This window comes from Meriones unguiculatus, chromosome 3, assembly GCF_030254825.1.
Source record: "Meriones unguiculatus strain TT.TT164.6M chromosome 3, Bangor_MerUng_6.1, whole genome shotgun sequence".
Classification (NCBI taxonomy): Eukaryota; Metazoa; Chordata; class Mammalia; order Rodentia; family Muridae; genus Meriones; species Meriones unguiculatus.
The window spans coordinates 31,785,994-31,809,672 of NC_083351.1; the positions used below are offsets into that span (position 1 = coordinate 31,785,994).

Genomic DNA, 23,679 nt, shown 5'->3' on the forward strand with positions numbered 1-23,679 from the left:
TGTATGTTATAACAGAATTGACTACATCATTCAACACTCTACAGCCCATCCCAGTTCTCTATCTCCACAACTAGCCGCTTAAACCAGGTAACTACCATGTTCTACCTGGACCACAGAAACAGTCTTATTCAACTGGTGATGGTGCTTTCTCATTCTCACCCTCCATGAGCTACTAAAGATCTGACTGTGTCAACAGAATAATCATTAGAAAAGGGCCAAAACTAGTATTCGATAAACAAAGGCCTGACGTGCAACGTTCAGCAATGTGACCAAACAATGATCCATCCCACCTACAAATGCCAACTGCAAAGCTGGTTAGAGAAGCCGGTGCCTGGCCTCTTGCAGTTCTGTTTTTTTTTTTTTAAGAGACCACAGAATCTTTTTTAAAATTCAAACGAGATGGACACGGTGGCTCATGTGCACAATCCAACACTACTGACACCAAGACAGGAAGAATGTCAAAAGTTCAAAGCCAGCTGGGCTACAGCATGAGACTGTCTCAGAACAAAACAAAGCAAAGCAAAACAAAAAACGAAATGAGATAAATTTTTCTTTTAATATCCTTTTAGTAGCTCTTCTCCATCCTAAAGATAAGGACCACAATCAAGATTTGGCCCACAAGCTCCAGACATGCCTTTTAGCTTTATGGCATGTTACTTTCCTCTTCTCGTGTTCCCCATGTCTTGGCAGTCGTTCATTCAGTGCATGACAACTGAGTTTCTCTGTCCTGCGAACCCTCCAAAATGATAGGGAGAGAACAATGAATAGAGGCAAAAACTCTGTCTTAGATGCCAGGCTTCTCCTCACCTCAAGGCCTCACCATATGCTGCTTCCTAAGCTTGGCCAATTCCTCCTTCAGACTATAATTTAAATATCCTTCCTCAGACTCTACCTCAATAAATCCAGTTCTTTATTATATGATCCACAACTCTGAACCGCTCAGAACATGTTACTGAATAGAAGTGAAATGATCTATAACAGTCACCTTTTCTGTTATATTCCCAGAACCTAACACGATACCTGGAACAAAGAAGGTACTCCAGAATGGGCGCTTATGGATGAGACGTGTGTATTACGTCTCTGTGCTTTAAGGATATATGCATATAAACACATTTACGCCTATGCACATTCTCAAGTATTCCTGCAGGTGGCTATGTTTGTGAATACGCATATGCGTGAATATGTGCTCCCCCACTCCTCAGCAGTAGCTCTACCCTCCTGGAAAGACCTAGGAGCAGGGCTTCAAGTCTTCTCTAAACTGACAGCTCAATAAAAATCTAAGATCATTCAACAACAGCCTACATGCCGGCCAACAGTGGCTTTTGCCATTCTGCTACAGGGAAAGTAGGTGGAGGTAGATGTCAAAACATGGCTGTTCAAGAGTTACTCTTTTCTGAGGCAGCCCAGTTTCCAAGGAGGAGAGGGGAGAACTGAAAAAGACAGTATTTCATGTCTTCTCCGATTAAAGGCCTTAGGAAATGAGGATGCCGAGTTCATACCCCGTCACTCACCCAGTCACACACCTGGAACACAATGTAGTTGGGAAGAGGAAGGGTTAAGACCCCTTGTTTCCCCAGGCCTGCTTGAACTACCTCACAAGAAGAAAACACAAGGACAACTGGGAATAGAGCCCTCAGTTTCCCTTTATACCCACTCTTTCCTTCCATATCTTGACAGAACAGTAGAGAACAGATTGAAGAGGCTCAAGATGGCCTGAAGCACCAAGGTGACCCTAGTGTTACCATATGGGTCAGCTGCTCTCCTGCCCTTCTGCCTAGGAACCTAAAGGCAGAGAGCTATCACACACCAAAAAGTCTAGTGAACTTCACAGAGTAATTGTTCATGGTCAGTGCCTGCCTCGCCTGGCCGGGCCTTCACATTGCATTTGTTGAGGCTGGCAGGCAGCCTCAGATGCGCTTTGACAGCTGGCACACTGTTCTGTGGACAGCATGTCTATCTACACAGGCATGCCTAGCTCCACCCAGGAGGGTCTCTAGGAAGCTAGTTCTCAATGAGGTGGTGGCCAGCAAGTATACACACTCTGAGTCTAGCTGACCCCAGTCCAGCCACTGACAACACTGGCAAGAAGCAGGCTCTGTCTCTGCGCTCCCGATGGACATACCTGGAATTAACAGCACTGACTTATTTCTAGCTGAGTTAACTGATATCCCAAGTCCAGGGAGTGTCACAGCAAGGGAAGCTCAGCAGAAGTGCTGTCTAAACCATCTTCAAGGAGAGGGAATATGCCAGATATGGGCATTTTCACATATGATGGCAGCAGAGCAGGCTCAAAGATAGAGCCTAAAATATCCCCCTTGTTTCCCCAGGCCTGCTTGAACTACCTCACAAGAAGAAAACACAAGGACAACTGGGAATAGAGCCCTCAGTTTCCCTTTATACCCACTCTTTCCTTCCATATCTTGACAGAACAGTAGAGAACAGATTGAAGAGGCTCAAGATGGCCTGAAGCACCAAGGTGACCCTAGTGTTACCATATGGGTCAGCTGCTCTCCTGCCCTTCTGCCTAGGAACCTAAAGGCAGAGAGCTATCACACACCAAAAAGTCTAGTGAACTTCACAGAGTAATTGTTCATGGTCAGTGCCTGCCTCGCCTAACTTCCTCAGTCAAAGATAAGAAGTAGTGTCAGAATGAGAAGGATGCACACACCAAGGGAAAGCAAGACAAAGAATGGAAACAAGTCCATAGTCATCTCAGTGTGGAGCACATACTTAGAGAACTAGTTCCTGCACCATTCTTCCATGTTCAGCTTCAGCCACACATACCAAAAGCAGGCTGCTCTTTTTTGCCTTGAAGGCAGTCTCCTCCCTGCATATACCCCCTTCCTTGATTACTCACGGTGAGAACCAATCTTCACAGTGTGACCCCCCTCCCTAGCCTCTCTTTGCTAAGCCCGTAGGGAGCCTCCATCCTGGCCCTGGTGTGGTTTCCCTTCTTCTAGACCTCTAGGAGTCACTAAGCATCAAGTAGATCTGAGACTACTCCAGAGCTATTTTTCTCTATTGGAATGACACATGAACATCATTCTCCCAGTGGTCTGGGCTTCCTGGAGCAATAATTCCTATTCAGCAAGGAACCGAGAAGCCATTCCTACATTATTTTTTTCTGCTTACCTAAAAATATGCCAGGGAAGGCTGGTTTTCTGAATGACTCATTCTCTGACGGGGAACTACCCGAGCTATGCAGGGTCCTTTTGAGGCACATAATCCCAGGCTAACTCTAGTTCTACAATGTGGTATCAGTGCCAAGATCCTCCTCCATGCTCCAAGGGTTCTAGCTTCCACTGACCTCCCCTACATGAACAAGGCTCTGCTAGGGCCAGGGGAATACTAAAGCAGCCATCTTAGGCAAACTCCTCTTCCTAACTACAGGTACAGAGACCACACTCATGAACATGTGTGTGTATGTATATATATGTGTGTGTGTGTGTATATATATATATATATAGTATGTATATATGTAATTTTCTTCTCAAAGGCTCAACTAGGACCATGTTTTTCCTAATGATAAAACAGTTCAGCCCAGAAATTCAGGAAAAAAAAAATCCCTTTACCTGGGACTTCTATATATGTTTGGAAGACACCAATAGGACTCCACCTAGTAGCCTGACCCTCAAGCAGCTCCCCATTCCCAGAAATATCAACATTTTAGTGCACATTACCCACGGAAGAGAAAGAGGGATACTGAGAAAAGAAACAAAGAGGAAGACTAGAGTGGAGGGAGGTGTCTGAAGTAAAGGAGAACCAAGGCTCTGGGTGGAGCTCAGCCGGTACCTTTTTCAGATTAATCCACTGCTTGAAGTAATCCGCCACTGGCAAGCCTAAATAATGGCACTGGCCTGGAAGCCTACAAGAAAGAGAAGAGAGAACAAGTTGGAAACACACATGTCCCAAATGTGGAATCCCAAGTGTGGAGTCTTAAACTACAAAGAAAAAAAAAAAAAAAAAAAATATATATATATATATATATATATACAGAACAGAGATATAACACCTGTCAATAAATCAGCAGGGGTCCCCACCCACCTCCAGTGCCATGGATATGGGACTTAGAACCATTCCTCAGAACCAAGTATGAATTTCAAGAGGTATCACATAGAATAACATCAGGTACTACTATTTCCTAATTTATAAACTCTATTTTTAACATGTTAAGGTCCTTACTCATATTTTCCCTCAAACTAATCCTGAGAGGCAGGTACTGCTGTCTATTGTGGTTTCCTTGATGCCCCAGGGGTGTTTCAGATTAATTTTTTATTTTGTATGTAGGAGTGTTTTGCTTCCATATATGTCTGTACAACGTCTGTGTGTCTGGTGTCCTCAGAGGTCAGAAGAGGGCATTGGATCTCCTGGAACTGGAGTTACAGATGATTGTGAGCTGCCATGTAGATGCTAGGAATTGAACCTGGGTCCTCTGCAACAGCAACAAGTGCTCTTAACCACTGAGATATCTCTCTAGCCTTGTTTGTTTGTTTATTTGTTTGAGATAGGATCTCACTATATACCCCTGGCTGGCCTGGAACTCACTATGTAGATCATACTAACTTCAACTTACCTGGCCTATTGACGTTAGCACTCCTCTCACCAAGATTACATGGGACTTCATATATAAAGTCCATTGGGTTTTATCACTTCCCATCTTGTTTGGCCACTCTGTGACATTTGACACTAATAACTTGATTTTAAGCTTAAAAATCAGCTCTATGTATTACAGAAACTTCCAGATCTTAGGTTGACCACAAGTAATAGGAAGAGGGATCAGAAGGGCACATGTGACTCAGGTGCCTGAGATAATGAAAAGGGGTGGTGAGTTGAGAGAATCTTGACTTGTGAAGGGTTGTCTTTGGGAACCATGTAGAGATACAAGGGCCTGTGGCCTGGAGAAGGATAGTGACTGGGAAACTTGCTGTGCTTTTGGACCTTAGCAAGGTTTTGCAAGGAAGAGGTGGAAGCCTTGTTCTCTGTAAATTCTGTTGTTTGTTTGTTTGTTTGTTTGTTTGAGACAGGGTCTCTACATTATATAGCCATGACTGTCCTTGGTTTCACTCCAAAGACCAGGCTAGCCTTGAACTTGGAGATCCACCTGCCTCTCTGCTCCTCAAGTGCTTGGATTAATGGCATAGGCTACCATGTCCAACCTAATGGTTTTGTTTTGTTTTTTTGGTTTGTTTGTTTGTTTTGTTTTGTAATTTCTGAAGTCACACTTTTCCTTCTTGGGCTCTGTTTTTCCCAATTTTCTGTTACTGACACATACCTGAGATACCAGTTTTTAAAAAGGAAGGCTCTTTACTTGCTGCCCTTCTGGAGGGCCGGCAGTGTAGTTGGGTTGGTAGAGTGCTTACCTTCCATGCCTGACACTCTGGGTTTGGCCCCCAGCGCTACCTAAAACTAAGTGTAATGGCACAGGTTTCTAATTCCAGTATTTGGGAGGTGGTGTCACGAGGGACTACATAGGACCCTGTCTCAAAAACAAAACAAAACAAAACAAAACAAAACAAACCTCACAGGACCTGGATGTACCTATGGGATTTCAATAGTACATGACAGTATAAATATCATCCTCAGTTAGGAAGGGTCTAGCTCAGTAGGATCCTGCTTGCTCCTCTCAAAGGATTATCTATACCACATGAGCCACAGTGAGAACAGACCAGAAAAAAAGATGCCTCAACAGTCATTCATATCTGAACATGGCCCAGCAGCAATCCTGAATCCTCTCTGTATTCTGTATCTGACTGAAGGAGGGGGAGATAGCAATCTTGCTTAGGAGCTCCATGCATGAAATCTGCAGATTCAAGGAGAGGAGGAGGGTTGCTGAGTGCTCCTCTGAATGTTTCAGCCCTGCGACTGCAAGCATTCGCAGCACAAACTCATCTTCATGAGAGACAAGAGATAGCACATGAACTCCCAGGTGTCTCCTGGAAAGATAGCTATCACAAAATCCTACCTCAGAAGAGAGAGCACAAGGTGGGTTAGAGTGGTCACCATCCTCTACTCAAACCAGGAAACAGACTCCATAAAGAAAAAGAATTTACTTAATCATGCAACAAGCCAAGAAAAGAAGAAATAGCCTCTGAGGCTTCTGAATGCCCAGGTGCCAACTGCACACATTCAACTAGAGACCTTGACCCATCCCTGAGAAGGCAAAGCTGGATGCTGGTAGAGGTGGGAAGGATGGAGGTTAGTGCTCAAGGTCACGTCTTTACCCAGTATTCTTGGGGGTCTAAGGCTAAGGCCAGTGGGTACAGCAGACGCATGGTTCCACTAATTTGGCAAAGAAAGGGGCAAAGGTTCCTGGCACAAAGGGTCCAATTGCTATATTGATACCAAGGAAAAGAGCCACTGGCAGTGGGCCCTGATCTAGCCTGCGGGCATAAATGTGCAGGCAAGTTTATGGTGCCCAGGTCTCCATGCAGCTGGATTCACTGGGCACAAAGCTCCCCAACTGCCCAAACATCATCTGGTCATGCTTATTACTGTTGCCCAATGAAATTTTATGCACCGAGTCCACAGGTGTGATTTCCCCTTCTTTATGAGGGGTCGGAATGACATCACTGATGGCCAATAGAAAATACCCAATTATGTCCAGGCCATAAAAAGGAATGGGATTTTTTCCCCCACCAATCAAAACTTCCTTCAGTTTCATGAATACAAGGGGCCTCTTTTAAGGACACCCCCAACCCCACACGTGCACACCAGTCCTGCCTGTGGCTCTAAGGCAAGGTACATGATCACTCTTCAAATGCCTAGGGCCTATAGCCAGAAAGGGCCCCTACCTTGGCATTTACCATAGTCTTGCTCTTATCACATTGGCCCTTCAAGTCATCAGAATAGAACCCCAAACCTATCATCAGACGTTTGCCAGGCTCCTTGCTTCTGATTGGGGGAAGTTAGAGAAGATGAGATACTTCTTAAGTTTCTTGCTGATCCTTTTAAGTAACAAAATGAGAGCCTCTGCTTGGAAAGAAGAGAACAATATGGGAGGATGGGGCTGTAAGAAAATGTCTCTCCCCACAGACAGACAACAAAGCCAAAGGAGCCCCACCTTCCCCGCCCCCGCCCTCATTCAGGCCTACCACCTGCAACTGAGCTGCTCTGGCTTGGCCCAGACAGCCTTGATAGCAAACAGGTGTGGCTAGCTTGGCGCCAGCCAAAGCAGGGGAGTAGCTCATTAAGGGAGTCCCCACACCTCACTCCTTGCTAACGGGTATGGCCAAGGTGGAACCATTGTAAGGAGGAGCTCAGCTTTGAAGATTAGGTGAACAAAGCATGGGGGACCACTGCTAGGTTTGAGTCAAGGAGACCACAGGTTTGACAGACAGATTGGTGGGCAGATAACAAAAGGCAGGTCCAGCAAGAGAGCAGGCACCTGTGCTGGAAACAGCTGTGGACATTATTCCTTAAATGCTCTCAAATTTTTTCTCTTCAAATTTTAACCAATGAAGCCACCTTGGGCATGTGACTTAAGAGGAAGGACCGGCAGTCTGAAGTCATCATCTTCTCCTTTCTGCCTCACAGGAACAGCCACGGCACCTGGCTCTCAAAATTACTTGGACTGTTAGTCCTGGTGGCCAACAGCACTGAAATGTGTACACACCACTCATCTGTGTTCCTGGGACATGCAGACAAGGAATGTCTCAAAGTCCTCAGTGAACCATGAAGGCACAGAGGCCCAGCTATGGTCCTCTCCTGGGTCAGGAGAAGACAGAGTGAAGAGCCTACAAAGGGAGACCTCTGAGGTACACGCACCTTGTTTCTGTGCAGCTCCCTCATCTGCCCCTTCCAGCGCAAACACTCTGGGAGTGTTGTCACCAGCTGTCCTACATTTCAGAACTGCCACAATTCTCCATGCTACTGTTACTGAAGAGGCTGAGCCTCTGGAAGGACACCACACCCCTGGAGCCCAGCCTGGCGTGCCACCTGGTCAGAGTGCCATAGTCTACGTGACATAAGTCTGCATCCAGCATATACCAGCCACGTCAACCCGGGCAGCGCTCAGCTGGGGATGTGGCTCTTTGTTTCTCCTGCTTCAATTCCCCACCCAGAGGAGATAAACAGAGCTCGAGTGATGAACAGCCCGCCTTTCATGATCACTTTTCCTCAAGTTGAGGAGAGTGGCTAGTGATGGATGGGCTGGAATTTGGTTATCAGGAAGGGCTGTCAGCCAGAGGTGCCTATCTCCTCCCCCACTACGCAGGGCATCATTACACTGTGGCATAGAGGTAAAATATGACCAAGGGGAGGGAAGGAAGAAAGAAGGGAAGGCTGGGCTTACACACGAAGCAAATTGAGCAACAATGAGAGCAGGCACGAGGCTGGAACGTTAGTTATCTGCCTGTGACACCTTTTATCTCTGCACAAATTGGCCCTTCCTCCCCCACTGCATGCTCTTATACAAACAGAGGCAGACACAATGTGTCACCACTGCAATAGCACAGCAATTTAACCCGAATTAGTAAGGGGGTCAAGCTAGGAAATAGGGGTTTCTCATTTCAACAGGTTCCTCGTCTCAACTCTGAACCACCACATCATAGGGAGGAGGGTGGAGAAAAGGCAGACTCATAATTGAATTCACTCACTTGGCAACTGCTGATGTATAAAAAATTAATGTTCAAGCCTCGTACTTATCAAGGCTAGTTATCCTCCTTCTCCCTTGTGTGATATGCCATGTCAGAAGACAACAAGGGCCTGCCCCAACCAGGCCTAGCACTCAGGACTAGGAATCAGCAAGAACAGGGAACAAGGAAAAGGCACCCTAGCCACAAACAGAAGCCTAGAAGCCTGTAAGAAAGGCTATAGAGAGTGGTAGATGTAGGAAAGAGCAGGAACTATCGTATTACACTTGTTGACAACATCAAAAGTGGTCCTTGACAGCTCCAGAACACACTTAAAAGCCAGGCATGGAGGCACACACCTTTAATCTTAGCACAGGAGGCCAGAGGTAGGTGTTGAGTTTGAGACCAACCTGATCTTCAGAGTGTGTTCCAGGACAGCCAGGGGCTATACAGGGCTATCCTATCTTGCAAAAACAAACAAGAAAAAAAAAATCAAACAACAGAATACACTTATGTCTATAGACCTCCGTACCCCCCCCCAAAAAAAAGCCTCTTGGTCTACCCTCCAATGGAAGGTATATAGTTTATTTTATGAGTAACCCCTCTTTGAAAGATCACTAGTCTATTGTGTCTGGAATGGCTGCACTGTTGACACTGATAAGACTTGATGAGGAGACAAAAGAGGAGCTGTTCTTCAGTGCCCTCCACCATGGTGAGACCTGGCGCTGGAAAGGCCTTGAATGGGTAGGTACTGCACCATACCCTGTACCGAGTCTGATCTTGCTTTATGGCTCTACTGCACCAATCTGCAACTTGATCAAGTGGTTATTGTCCTTGGGCAAGCGACATCTCCTCCATCACCTCCTACTCTATGCTTTATGGCTCTGCTACACTAATGTGCAACTGATCAAGTGGTCACTGTCATTGAGTAAGCAACATCACCTCCTAGCCAATGAGAATTAAAGGAGGCAATCAAGGGAAACAAACTTTGGAACCAGGGTCTCAGAGCAAAACTTTGGCTCGACGATCAGCAGTCATCAAAGCTGCAATGTTCTTTGGAGACACTTCTGACCCAGAAGGAAAGACACTAGAAAAGTAAACTGAGGGTAAATGGCAAAGGGAAAGTTCTAGAACTAAATAGTTCTAAAACTAAATAGCTTCAAAAATGGACCAAGGGGAGGAGTTATGGATAAAGGAGGAACCTAGGGACTCCTCTTTCAAGTTTAAAGACAAAGCACACAAGTACCAGGTACAAAAGCCAAGCGCCCGCTCCAGACACAAAGTCAGAACCTTAACTGACCCCCAGAGTTTTAGGAGCACTGCTGAGACACAACATGCTCAAACTAGAAGCTGTTCAGACCTGCTCCTATGGCCAACAGGCTTTCAGGTCTATCTGAAAGATCACCATAGCATTAACACAGGTGTCCAGAAGCAACTGCTGAGGAAGGGCCTCCTGGTTCCTGGTGATGGAGAGCAGTAACTGCAACACTCACAGACTCAGCTTCAGCTCCCTGTTCAACAAAGCACGTGCTCTGTACCCCCACTGCTCTCTGCCTGACCGCAGCCCTGGAAGAGTGAACTGCCAACTCACTGGCCCACTTTGCCCCCAACACTCACTCACATCCTCTGGGATAGCTGCAGGTTATAATTCCAACCACAGGCTTCAGAAAGATGATACACTTGCTAAAGCCTGCAAAGGGTCAGGAGAGAGTACTGTTTGAAATAACAGCATGACAGCTGGCTCCTTGTCTGTCTCCTCCTCCCCAACCCCCTCCCCAAACTTGTCATGGTACAAGAAGTCTATAAGCAACCCATCAGATTTAAATATCAGTGTGTGAAGCAGCAGCACAAGAGGGTGAGGGAGTGAGAAGCAGACAGTGAGCGCCTCTGTCGCCACTGCTGTCAGGGAACACTAATGAATTTCACCAGCAGCCATGCTTCAGCTGGGGAGTGGGGGTGAGGTGAAGGGTGGGTAGTTTCCTTAGGAGAACTCTGTCAGTACTAAAACATGTTTTTCCAAAGCCTTGGTAATATATATTATTTTAAAATTGGTTTTTATTATAATTTATTCACTTTGTATCCCAGCTGTAGCCCCCTCCCTCATACCCTTTCAATCCTGCCCTCCCTCCCTCTTCTCCTCCGATGCCCCTTCCCCAGTCCACTGATAGGGGAGGTCCTCTTCCCCTTCCATTTGACCCCAGCCTATCATCAGGTCTCATCAGGACAGTCTGCATTGTCCTCCTCTGTGGCCTGGCAAGGCTGCTCGCTACCCCCTCCTCCCCAGGGAGAGGTGATCGAAGAGCCAGCCACTAAGTTCATGTCAGAGACAGCTCCTCTTCCCATTACTAGAAAACCCACTTGGACACTGAGCTGCCATGGGCTACATTTGTGCAGGGGTTCTAGGTTATCTCCATGAATGGTTCTTGGTTGGAAGATCAGTCTTAGAAAAGACCTCTGGGCCCATATTTTTTTGGTTCTGTTGCTCTCCTTGTGGAGCTCCAGTCTCCTCCCAGGTCTTTCTATCTCCCCCTTCTTTCATAAGATTCCCTGCATTCTGCCCAAAGTTTGGCTATGAGTCTTAGTATCTGCTTTAATACCCTGCTGGATAGAGTCTTTCAGAGGCTCTCTGTGGTAGGCTGCTGTCTTTCCTTGTTTTCCACCCTCTTCTGATGTTTTTCCCATTTGCCTCTCTGAATGAAGATTAAGCATCTTATCCAGGGTCCTCCTTGCTTAGCTTCTTTAGGTATACAGATTTTAGTATGATTGTCCTATATTGTATGTCTAATATCCACTTATAAGTGAGTATATACCATATGTGTCTTTCTGCTTCTGGGATAGCTCACTCAGGATGATCTTTTCTAGTTCCCACCATTTGCCTGCAAATTTCATGATTTCCTTGTTTTTAATTGCTGAGTAGTATTCCATTGTGTAAATGTACCACAATTTCTGTATCCATTCTTCAACTGAGGGACATCTAGGTTGTTTCCAGATTCTGGCTATTACGAATAAAGCTGCTATGAACACGGTTGAGCAAATGTCCTTCTTGTGTACTTGAGCATATTTTGGATATATGCCTAGCAGTGGTATGGCTGGATCTTGAGGAAGCACTACTCCTAATTGTCTAAGAAAGCGCCAGATTGATTTCCAAAGTGGTTGTCCAAGTTTACATTCCTACTAGCAATGGAGGAGGGGTCCCCTTTCTCCACATCCTCTCCAGCATGCGTTGTTACTTCAATTTTCTTGATTGATTCCATTTACCAAAGCTGAATCAAGAACAGGTAAATAAATTCAAAAGTACTATGTCCCCTAAGGAAATAGAAGCTGTCATCAAAAGTCTCCCATCCAAAAAAAAGCCCAGGGCCAGATGGTTTCAGAATTCTACCAGACCTTCAAAGAAGAGCTAATGAAAATACTCTTCAAACTATTTCACAAAATAGAAACAGAAAGAACATTATCAAACTCATTCTATAAAGCCACAGTCACCTTAATACCTAAACTTCACAAAGACCCAACAAAGAAAGAGAATTTCAGGTTAATCTCCCTCATGAACACTGATGCAAAAATACTCAACAAAATACTCGCAAACCAAATACAAGAAAACATCAAAGATAACATCCACTATGACCAAGCAGGCTTCATCCCAGTATGCAGGGGTGGTTCAATATACAGAAATCCATCAATGTGATCCACCATATTAACAAACTGAAAGAAAAAAAAAAAAAAAAAAACAACACATGATAATCTCCTTAGATGCTGAAAAAGCATTTGATAAAATCCAATGTTTGTTTACATTTAAAGTCCTGGAGAGATCAGGGATACAAGACACCTACCTAAACAAAGTAAAGGCAATACACAGGAAGCCTATAGCCAATATCAAACTAAACGGAGAGAAACTTAAATCAATCTCACTGAAATCAGGGACAAGGCAAGGCTGCCCACTCTCTCCATATCTCTTCAACATAGGTAATAGATGTTACTGAGGAACTGAGAACTATGGCCCACCTAGAACCTCAGGGGGAAGGGAGACAGGGCAAATCCTGATGTCCTCTAAAACATCAAAGGGATATACACGTATGAGGCTGGAGAGAAATAGGTAAGCCCCCATTACGTGGGTGACCTCTGGCATTTGTCATACCCTGCTTTACCACCACCACCACCCAGACTTATCTCAGAGGTCTTGGGCTGCTCAACTGGGAGGACAAAGAAGGGCCCAGGCAGCGAGCCCTGTTGAGCCCTGTTGAGTCTTCCTGGCCAATTTATTGCCCACCCCATCTCACAGCAACTGGAGCTAATTTCACAGGGAGGCCCCAAGGCAACATGTTAAATACCCGGGTGAGGAAGGCCCCACACCTGTTCTGCAGGAAATACTTCCCACAAATGTCAGGAGACACAGATGACGCTTACCGTTTCCAGAGGGGGTTGTGAGTGCTCTCAAGACTTTCCCAAGATTCTCAGCAACAGACTCACAATTTGAATCCAGGTCTATTCACTGCCTCCTGTGTACCCTCTACTGCCAGAGCCTGCCCTTCTCACTCTTTCCCACTGGCGTACATGCTTCTCTGGCATGGCAGAGTCCACAGCTGCCACAGAGCACTAGGCTGGGCTTCAGGCCAGGGTGAACCCAGCCAGAAAGAGAAAGCTGTGGGACTGAGCCAGGCCATCACCTGGGAGTCGCCACAGCTCAGAGGACATGGATGCAGCAGAAGCCTTCCCTCGGGTGCCCTCTGCACGACTCTGATCAACGGTGTCTGATCTGGCAGCGACCTGCTGTGCAGGGGGCAGATGACATTTAATTTCCTCTTGGTTTCCCTACAGTACAGATGAAAGGCCGTCACCTGCGTCTGGGTCTGGCAGCACAGCTGGAACTGTTCCCAGACATGCTGCTAGGGAGAGTTCCCAAACAGAACCAAAATGCAGGCGGGTGTACCAGGATGCCCCTTGGGCCAACCTGCTAGTCCTCCCAAAGAAAGCCAACCACAAACCCCTACAGCCAAACCATTGCTTAAGGACTCTAAAGGAGCTATGTGTAGACTATTTCCCATTCCCAGCTTTTTTTTCAGAAAGATGAATTTATTATCTTCTGTGTATGAGTATTTGACCTGCATAATGTATATGCACCACAGGCATGCAGTGCCTGAGGAGGGCAGAGGGGAATATCGGATACCCTGGGACTGGAGTTACAGATGGCTTTGAGCCACCATGTGGGTGCTGGAACTCAACAATGTCCTCCAGAAGAGCAGACAGTGCTCTTAACCAATGAGACATCTCTGCAGCACCAATAATTTCTATTTGCTAAGGGTGTTTTGCTTGCATGTATATCAGATACCTAGGACTGAAGTTGTAGAAGGCTGTAAGCCACCTTGTGGGTGCTGGGAATCAAAACTGAATCTGCTGGAGGAGCAGCGGTACTCTTACCTGCTGCGCCCTCTCTCCAGCTCTTTCAGCTCCTAGCTTTTACAGTTCATCTACTGACATCTCTATTCCCATTGCTCCCCTCAGAACCCATAGGAGGCACATACATGCCACAAACACCCTGTGGAAATGTGTAGCATGCACCTCTCTAGTGCTACAAATGTCCTGAAGTCCTATCACTTGACTCTCAGTGCCTGTCTAGGCAAACAGTAAGATAAGTAACTCTCCAGTGTCCATTTCATGGCACAGTGCTCATTTGTGTGGAAAGTGCTGGAACTGCCACCAAGAGCTGGACAGAGCTACTTACCACGCAGAGTATCAGGGAGTAGGGTAGGAGATGGAGGCTGAGCACCAGATAGGCAGCTTCCAGGGTACTTCGGCCAGTGCCTTAGTTAATAGCCTATTTTTGGATAGACAAACCAAGAGCTAGCAGTTTAAGCTGTCTCCAAGACACCCATCACATCCTAGTAGAGTTTCCACCTGGCCTGTGGCCATCTTGACCCTGTGCCTGGACAATGTCTGTATGGCTTATAATGCCCCCCTGGAGGCTCTGCAGAGAGGCATCCTCCGGGCACTCAGGATCTGGGATTTAGCCCAGCCTCTGCTCCCATACGAGTGCACAAGGACACAGCTGTTGCCTTTAACCTCTGGCTCCTCCCCTCTGTCCTGATAACAGGTCTCCTGATTCTTTCAAGATGTGCAAGCACTCGGCCTATACAGAGTCCTGCTCTTGGCACAACAGCACTAGAACAAGGCTAGGGAGTTTTAAACTGTGTTCTAGGAAGCTCAAAGTCTAGGGGTTTCAGGAGAGAGATCAGGCTACTTCATGGACTATGGGCCATAGGGCTATGGACCCCAGCTGCAGCACAAGTACAGCTTAACTTAATATTCTGTTTTTGTTGAGAGAGAGAGAGAGAGAGAAGAAAGAAAGCTTACCACTAAAAATTACTGCCTATTCTGGGCCCTTACAGTGCTTGTCACTGTTTGTTTTGTGTCTTCTCTACCGTATTTTCAGTCTGCCTTGCTCTGTAATGAGTTCTGATCACTTGGTGCTTCCCACAGTCTCCCAGCACTCTACTAACTTGGCCCAGAGTAGGTCTCAACAGGATGATTCCAGGCCTTGCTGACTGCCTGTGTCTTCACTTAACACCCTCCATGGCTGTTTCCTACAGATTTCCTTAGGGGAGAAGCACTACAGTGGAAGAAACTGACATTTACAGGGAAGTCCTGGTGGATATGGCTGACACACGCCACTCTTAAATCAACAAATGGGGCACACCTGCTACTATGATTAATCATCTAAAATTGACACCCAAAGAACCAAACGTACTGTATTTAGCCAATCTTCAAGCCAAACGCAGCATATTACAACAGAAAATGCCACTCCCTAGGTGTTTCCAAATCCCGTATGTGAGAACGTGGCACACAGAATATCATCATCCCTGTCAAGAGTCTGTCCCTTGGCCAGGCAGCCTCAAAAGAACTCATGAGTCTCACAGTCTGGTTACAGGACCAAAAATGTGTGAAGGTTCTTGGTGCCAACTGCCTGACACTCCTCCAGCCAGGTCTGTAAGGGGCAGAGAGGAAAGCCAAGGATGGTGGCCTTCTAAAGCCACTTGTTAACAGGCCCTGGATTCCTTTATCTCTAGGGAAAGGAAGGTAGCACTGTGCACTGGCCCCTCCCATGCCTCCCAGCAGGGCCAGGGAGGACAGCCATTAGTGTGTACCTCAGCAGACAATGGGGAGGAGAAGTCTCCAGAGCAAAGGACAACTGCAGCAATTAGAATGCAGGGAGGTTCAGAAGCTATTTAACTGGGTGACCCCTGAGGTCGCTGCATCTGACTCCCATCCCTGGATAAATATTGTATGAGACGGGAGGGGGGAAAGCAATGGAGCTGAGGAGGCGCACCTCCTCCTTCCCTTCCTCTCCCACCCGTGTGCTGCCTCCAGCCACACACACAACAGGAACATTATTTACAGCCCTGACAGTCAGAGCAATCACTCCACTAACCAAGAGGGAATGGACAAAGTCGACTTACCAAAAATTGACTATGGCAATTGAAGAAGAAACCAGAGCTGGTGGGGGAAGGGAGCTGAGCTAACACAAACACAAGGCTTCCCTCACCCTCTGGGTCCTGCTGGAGAAGGTACTGCCACCCTTAAACCCTGAAGCATGGCAGGTGAAGCAGGTCTTGGCTAGCAGAGCGAGTCAGAGAAATGGGGTATCCTTTCACCTCTCATTACTACACAGGTACCCTTAGCAAAGATGGAACCTTGGCTACCTGCCCAAAGGAATCCAGACCAGCCACAAGCCACCTGCAGACCACGATAGCATTTAGATGACATGACTGGCAAAGGCCAAGAACATGGAAGTAAGATCCAGCAGACAGAGGCCTGGGTGGGGGAGGACAGAGAAGCCTGAGCGCAGGCTGCTCTCAGGCCCCTTCGCCGTTCCTGCAGTCCTGCTCTAATGCACCCTGACATGCCTCTGAAGACAGAGAGCTGTTTGCAGTCAGCACCGTGATTTGTTAGTAATTATTTCCATGGTGTCACATTGCTGTCACTCTGTTAACAAAGAGACAGGCTGCCTCGGGCTGCCTGCAAGAAAGAATCGCACAGAAAAAGGCCTGTCAGACTCCCGGGATTCTCTGGGCTGGCTGGCTTTCTTCCCCAAACCAACATTCTCACAGGCTTTGGAAGAATCAGTTTTACAGAACTATCAAGTCTGAGCTGTGTCACCCTTTAGCCAGGGACACTAAGAATTTATCCTACCCACTCACAGCCACCCTTCCCAAACCTCTACAAAGCTAAGCCTGAGTCCACAAATCATTCAGGCACAGGCCACAATGCCAACTGAAACATGAGGCTCCCTGGCCTTCAACTCCCAAGCTCCATGCTCTTTGACTCTCCTGCCTCATAGCTGTTTCTGCCCTTCGCAGGTGCTCTTAGAAGACTGACAAAAGGAACCTCATTCAGACCAACTGATACAGCCAGGCTTTCAGCATGGATGAGGCAGGGAAGAACAGAATGGCTGAGAATCCTTTCTTTACAAAACCACCAATTACATTCAGGAGCAAAGCTGCTCAGGAGCCACGCCCTCCTAGCCTCCAAGAGCCAGAGCCTGAGAGGAGCAACTGCGAGCTGACCTGTCTTTCCTAGGGCCCTTCAGGGAGAGCTGGTGGTTTGCTTCAGTACAGAGTGGTGTCTCCAGTACTCTGGCTGGGAATTGGAGGAACAGATTGGCAAGCGTTGACAAAAAAAAGAGGTCACTCACCTTTGCAGGCATGAGAAGTTGAAGATGAATTCCCCCTCTCAGAGAGGGAATCAGGCTTCATTTCAGGAGAGTGGAAGGAAAACACCAATACTAAGAAACTCAATGCCATGGAGTAGTAGCAGAGGTGGCAGCTAAGGCCACCTCTAGCCAGGAAAGGAAGAGGGCTACAAGAAACAGAGAAGCCCTGTCAAAGCCACTGCCACCAAGCTCTTGCAGAACTGCACTAGACAGAAGAATCTGGACAGGACCAAAATTTCTTTTGGCATGAGAGTCTAAATGGTAGAGGGCAAGCGAGTTACATGCAGAAGAATGCAAAAAAATTAGTTTTTGTTTACTACAATGCCCTCAACTCCTACCTAAAACAGTGCTGGGCACATGGTGAGTACTTAACTCATCTACTGCAAGAAGAAATAAATGAGCCAGAATGCCTCAAAGGCTTCTTTCATGGGCCCAGGGGCAGCCTCTCCCTACCTGTACCTCAGAAAGAAGGAAGACCAGTGTGGGTTCCAGAATAGAGAAGAAAGGCCGCAAGGCTAACGGACTAGAGATAGGTTTTAAAGGATGAGAGGAGTTGAAAAAGTTGATAGGCATGGGGTTATTTCTTTACCAAAATGAACATTCAGGTACTCATTCAGCAAACATACACTCAATACCTAAGAAAGGTAGATGCTCCAACAAAAAGGAAAGCAAGGCATAGCGAAACAACAAAATACTAAACAACAACAAAAAGGCCAAACTGGTTTATACAACCACATGAGCCCGACAAAAGGGGAGGAGGTCCTACCCAATCCGTGGACTTGAAAAGGGGCAGGGAGAAGCTGAGGGAGGGAGGGTGGGATTGGGAGGGAATAAGGGATCGGGATACAGCTGGGATACAGAGTTAATAAAATGTAACTAATAATAATAAACAATAAAAAAATGTAAGAAAGAAAGAAAGAAACAACCACATGAATTAATCTGTCATGTATGAGCAAGATAAATAAATCAAACAGAAAAGTACATTTTGGGCCAGGTGGTGGTAGCATACACGCCTTTAGTCCCAACACCCAGAGTGGCAGAGGTGGGTGGATCTCCCAGTTCAAGGCCAGCCTGGTTTACAAAGCAAATTCCAGGATAGCCAGAGGTACACAGAGAAACCCTGTCTTGAAAAACTAAAAACAAAAACAAAACATACAAATCAGACGAGTCCATTTTGTATGACTGACATTTCTGTGAGTTAAGAATAGGTGAAGCTAACTATAAGTTACATAAGTCAATGGTTAGCAATGGTTAACTGGCAGGAGTAGGCACTACTGACTGGGAAGGGGCGGCACACAGGGACCTTTGAGATGATGGGAAAGTCTCGACTGGGATGACGGTGACACTTGTATACAAACTTATCATGTTAGAAATGGCACATGTTCATATTTACATACTTTACCTATTCTATGCCTCGGTTTGAGGGTGGGGGTGTACCAGGGATTTGAACCTAGGTTTTCAGGCATGCTAAGCAAGCATGCTACCATGAACAACATACTCAGATTTTTTTTTATTTTTAACTCTTTATTTTGACATAAGGTTTCACTACATTCCTCAGGTTGGTCTTGAACTGCTTTGAAGCCCACCCAGGTAAGCCCTGACCTTGCAATTTTCCTACCTTAGCAATCTGAGTAGCTGGGATCACAGATCACAAAGCTGGTGAGCTCATATCATGTTTCTTTAAAACCAAAACCCAAACTTGGTATTCAAGAGTCACAAAAATAATAGGCAAGGCCTTAGAAAAGAAGCACGGGCTTTCAAATACCACACACACAAAAAAGTATTAATATTTTCCAGGGATTCCGGTAGTTAGCTCCTTCTACTTAGGAGACAAGCTCCCCCAGCCTTCACTCTGACAGAGAACACACAGGCCTTTGGAAATGTCAAGACTCAAGAAGATAAAAATGTTCCACACACAGAGGAATGGGGCCCACATCTTAGCCTAGGGGTGATAATTGGGAGGAAGGTTGCAATCCATGTCAGGTGAACTCAAGGAGAACAGACAGAGAGACCACATGACCCAGCCATGTCCCAGATGGTTCTGAGGCCTTCTAAAGCACCCTATCTGTCAGATGCCACCACTGAGAATAGTCCAGACTTCCAGAGTCTGCGCTGGAGCCACAAACACATGATCCAATTTGCCTTCCTGATAATCCAGGCATACAAACTGGCTGGGATAGCCCAATTGTGGGCTAAGAGGAAGGCTGGAGAGGGTCCAAGCCTGCTGCCAGCAAAGAAGTGCTAAGATGCACACAGATGGTCACAGGGAGCTCTACATTTCAAGTCCTAGGGCCAGAATCCGGGCAGCAAAGCTTGCTTCTAGACCACTTTTAAATAGTAAAGAACTCTTCAATCACCAAATCTGCATCAAGCCAATGAGGTTGCTACTGCTTTCAACATCTTTTATCTTTGATCAGTTTTAACTAGGCAAAACTTCCATTCAGGGGTTCCTATAATCTCTACAGTAAGTTAAACCCTCCACACCTTCCCAGGGTTGAGAAGATGAGGCTGCCAATAGAGCTTCACTGTCACCCCAGCTAGAAGGACCCAGAAAGGAGCAGCAGCGGCTCTGACAGACATTAGTTTCTCCTCCAGAGTCCCTCCACCCATGAAGTCCTTCAAGGGCAGACTACTAACTACCCCAGTGAAAGCTCCAAGGGCAGGTGGCAGTTATGTAAGAGGCCTGTTAGCCTGCAGCCCTAGGACCTCATGAAGAGTACAAAACGAGCAAAGGCTGGGAACCAGGAGCTGCTCTGGCTACATTTCAGGAATGGATAATCCCTTTAATGCTGGTTCTAGGCCCAGACCTGCAGGAGGGGCCTTCAGATATTTCTGAGTAGGCCAGCTCCAAGGACGTCTGTGCTCACGGGCGTGGGGGAGGGGATTCGGGAAAGGGGGAGAGCACCCCTCACTCCTCCAAGCCCAAGAACTTTCAGCCCAAGGAGCTGTCAGGCTAACGAGGCTACCCCACCACCACTCCATCTGAGCGTGGCAGGCTGCACCGCACGACTGGCTTCAGGTGGCTCTTCTTTAATTAATGGCATCCCAGGCTCTGCAGGGAGCTTCACCCCACAATGAATGGCCCTCTCTCATTAGAGTCGAGCCTGCCATGATGTATTCAGGGTGAGGGCCAGGATTCATTTCCCTGTCTGTGGGTTGGGGAAGGGAGGGAGAAAGAGGCAGCAGGGAGATTTATATCGAGTGACTTGGATTAGCTGCAGCTGAAACATGACCCCATCAACTCAAGCTGCCTTCTTGGGGCTAACCCAATGCACCTCTGATGACGAGAGTGCTCTAGGGAAACTGAAGGGAGGGCAGAAGGTCTGGATGCCATTCTCTCTGAGCCTAGACTCCAACTTGAAGGTCCGGAATTCCTATACAACCTCTGAGACATCCTCTCCCCTGCCCCCACACGCCTCATGTTCTCAGGAGCCTGTGCTGACTCGGAACAATCTTCCCTATCAAGAGCCCTGTCATGACTGGGAGGCTGATTCAGTAGCCCACTACGTAAAAGATGGAGATTCTACCCTATGCCTTTCAGTTGGCTCTATTGACTTCTGTAGTGAGCAGTACACAGGTCCTTTTTTACTTCAGAAAAAGGGCCTACAGCATGGCTTGCCCTGTTGTCTGGATAGGACCCAGGTATACTGTGCCACAGGACACCTCAGATATCAGACTAGCTGGCACTAGAAAAAGGCAGGCATGAATCTGTCACTAAACATGCCAATAGCTGTCACCTCACTATGGTGATCCACCAGGCTGAATCTCATTTCCACTATGGGAAGATTCTGGACAACTCTCTTCTGAGCAAGCATCTATCTTTACCTGCTGAGTCAGCTCACTGGGCCAGCAACACTCCTCTCCTTTCTTCCCCCTCTCCCTGTACCATCTTACAGGGCCACAGCAGACTAAAAAGTAGAGGAAATGGGCCCTCTAGGCAAAAGGGGAAAACTTGGGCTTTGAGCAAGAACTGTTCACACTGAACAAGAAGGCCACGCTGTACTCCACTTGCTACTTCTACCTGGTAGGATCTAGAAGCCAGGTGACTGAGGCTGTACAACACACAACCCTGTCCCCTGCTTACAAAGATCCCAGTAAACCCGACTTTCAGTTCTGCTTTGCACGGAGAAACAGCACCCTTCAGAACTTGTGTTCTTTCCACTCTAAGCCCTCAGAATGCCAGGTCACTAAATGTGCTGGAAGACAGGCTTTCACACGTGCATGTGAGCTAATCCAATGGCTGCTTTTGCAGGCCTAGGAGAGCCGGGGAAGGTGTCCATCATCGGCACATGCACTCAGGGCCTGTCAGCCATGCTTCTCCCTGGTCCATGAAGGGAGTAGGAGTGTTCATATACCCTACTCAGAAAGAGATGTAACTCAGTTCCGCTTTGCTAAGCCCTATTTGGCAATGTGTCTAAACACATGCAAACTTAATTAGTTCAGGAGGGGAGCCCAAGCACTTGCAGTGACAGATAAAAGTAACAGGGAATGAGCAAGTCATGGCTGGCAGGGAGTTCTTACTCTGGCCCGTTCTCCCAGCAAGCTGCTAATCAAAGGTGATGCAGCTCAGAGCTGGGGACTATCTGACATTCTTGGGCAAGGGGTGAGGCTCATCAGCTCAGAGATACAATGAGATGCTTCCTAACATAAACACAAGACTGGAGTGTCCAAAATGGCACTGGCTACGGGTTCCTTATAACAGGCCGGAGGAGCAGGTAGAGTGGTACTCACCTGGAATTCCAGCACTTGAGAGGCTGAGTCAGGAGGGCAGTGATCTCAAGACCAGCTTGGGCTACAACAGTGAGACTCTGTCTCAAACTAAAAGTAACACAACAAAACAAACAAAGCACAGCTCTGAGGATTCACTTAGTTGTGGCCTTGAAAGGAAGCTCCCTGGCAGCCCCAAATCACCCCCTCCATGTTCCCTGGCCAACCATGCCCCCATCCCAAGACGGACATGAAAGTCTACATGTTCAGACAACATAACAGCCCAGGCTCTGATCCTCAGAGCAAACAACAGACAAGGAGGATGGGTGTTCCCTACCAGAACACACAGTGTGGATCATGAAAATGAGGACTGAAACAGATGGTCAATGGCCATGGTCCAACATATGGTTCTAGGGCCAGACGCCTAGGTTCAAATCCCTGCTCTGGCAACAAACAGGTTGTGTGTCCTTGACAGATTACTTATCTCTCAGCCCTAGTTTCTCAACTTATTTTTAAAAATTTTTAAAGTGTTATAAAAAAAAAAAATCAGGATTGTAAGATGGCTGAGCAAGTAAAGGCTCTTGTTGCCAAACCTGACTGAGCTCAATTTCCAGGATCCGCATGCAGGAAGAAGAAAACTAACTCCCACAGGTGTCTTCCTCTGACTGCCTCGCGCCATGGCAGTGCATACACACATATACACACACATAACTGGCAGACAGGACTGCAGGACTCAACAGACTATGTGTAAGCAGGACAAGAGGCTGCTGGTATGCAGCAAGAGCTTCATAAACAATGGCTGTGTTTACTCTCTGCTTGTTAGTCTCTCAGGAGCCCCAGCCTCCAGTCCCAGAGGCACAAACTTCTGATAGAGTACTTCACATGTGCCCAAGAACTAGCTTCTTCTCCCCACCCAGGCTGACCCAGCACCCAGCTCTTCCAGAGCAGGAATCCTACAGGGCCACTCAACTGCCCTCCATTTAACAAACTACTGTGGCAAGGTGGCATAGTTAGTGACCAACAGCGTGCTTATCGTATAGGAGGTCTTAGGACAGTCCCCAGCACCCCTCCTCCCCAAATTCTAAATATTTACCAAACAGCTACTACATCAAGGTTTGTCTGAGGATTACAATAGTATTCACAATCTAGAAAAGAAACAGACAAGTAGAGACAGCTGCAAATTGAACTCCATTAAAGCGGGACTGTGTGCAGTACTGAGAGAAGCAAGCAAGAGCCTTGAAGGTCCTGGACAGTATAGACTTGACCTTGAGGATAGGGGTGCCTTGACAGCATGAGGCAGGATGTGACCTGATTGGAGTCAGCACCTAGGAGAAAAGATCACCTGGAGAAACCCTGGGGAAGTATGGTCAGCAGGATTTGTAGATTAACTAGTTGTGGCTAGGCAAAGGGGGTGTTCTCGGGTTTCTGACAAGGTAGCTGAGTGATGGCACCAGGGGAGGGCGTGTAGGAAGGAAAGCAAGGCCTATGGAAGTATAGGCATCATCTGGTAAAAGACTTGTCCTTCAGGCAGCTGATGGAGCACATCTTTTGTCTCCAACAGGATCATGTTGGTTGTAATTTCTCTTGGAAAAAAAGGACTGGAGACCTTAGCACACAAACAGGTGAAGCTCTAGCAAAAGACAAGATCGATCCATTGAGAGCAAAAATGAAGGAAAGTGAAAGATAGGACATGGATCA

The 23,679-nt window shown here is 46.9% G+C and overlaps 1 protein-coding gene across 8 annotated transcripts in view; it reads right to left on the reverse strand.

The window, feature by feature from the left end:
- The window catches only part of Eri3 (ERI1 exoribonuclease family member 3), a 128,849-nt gene that overhangs the window by 58,305 nt on the left and 46,865 nt on the right, over positions 1-23,679 (reverse strand). For all 8 annotated transcript variants that reach the window (XM_060379739.1, XM_060379738.1, XM_021633391.2 and 5 more), the window contains one exon: positions 3,793-3,865. In XM_060379739.1, coding sequence (XP_060235722.1) covers positions 3,793-3,865 — 73 coding nt within the window. The remainder of the gene's footprint in view (positions 1-3,792; positions 3,866-23,679) is intronic.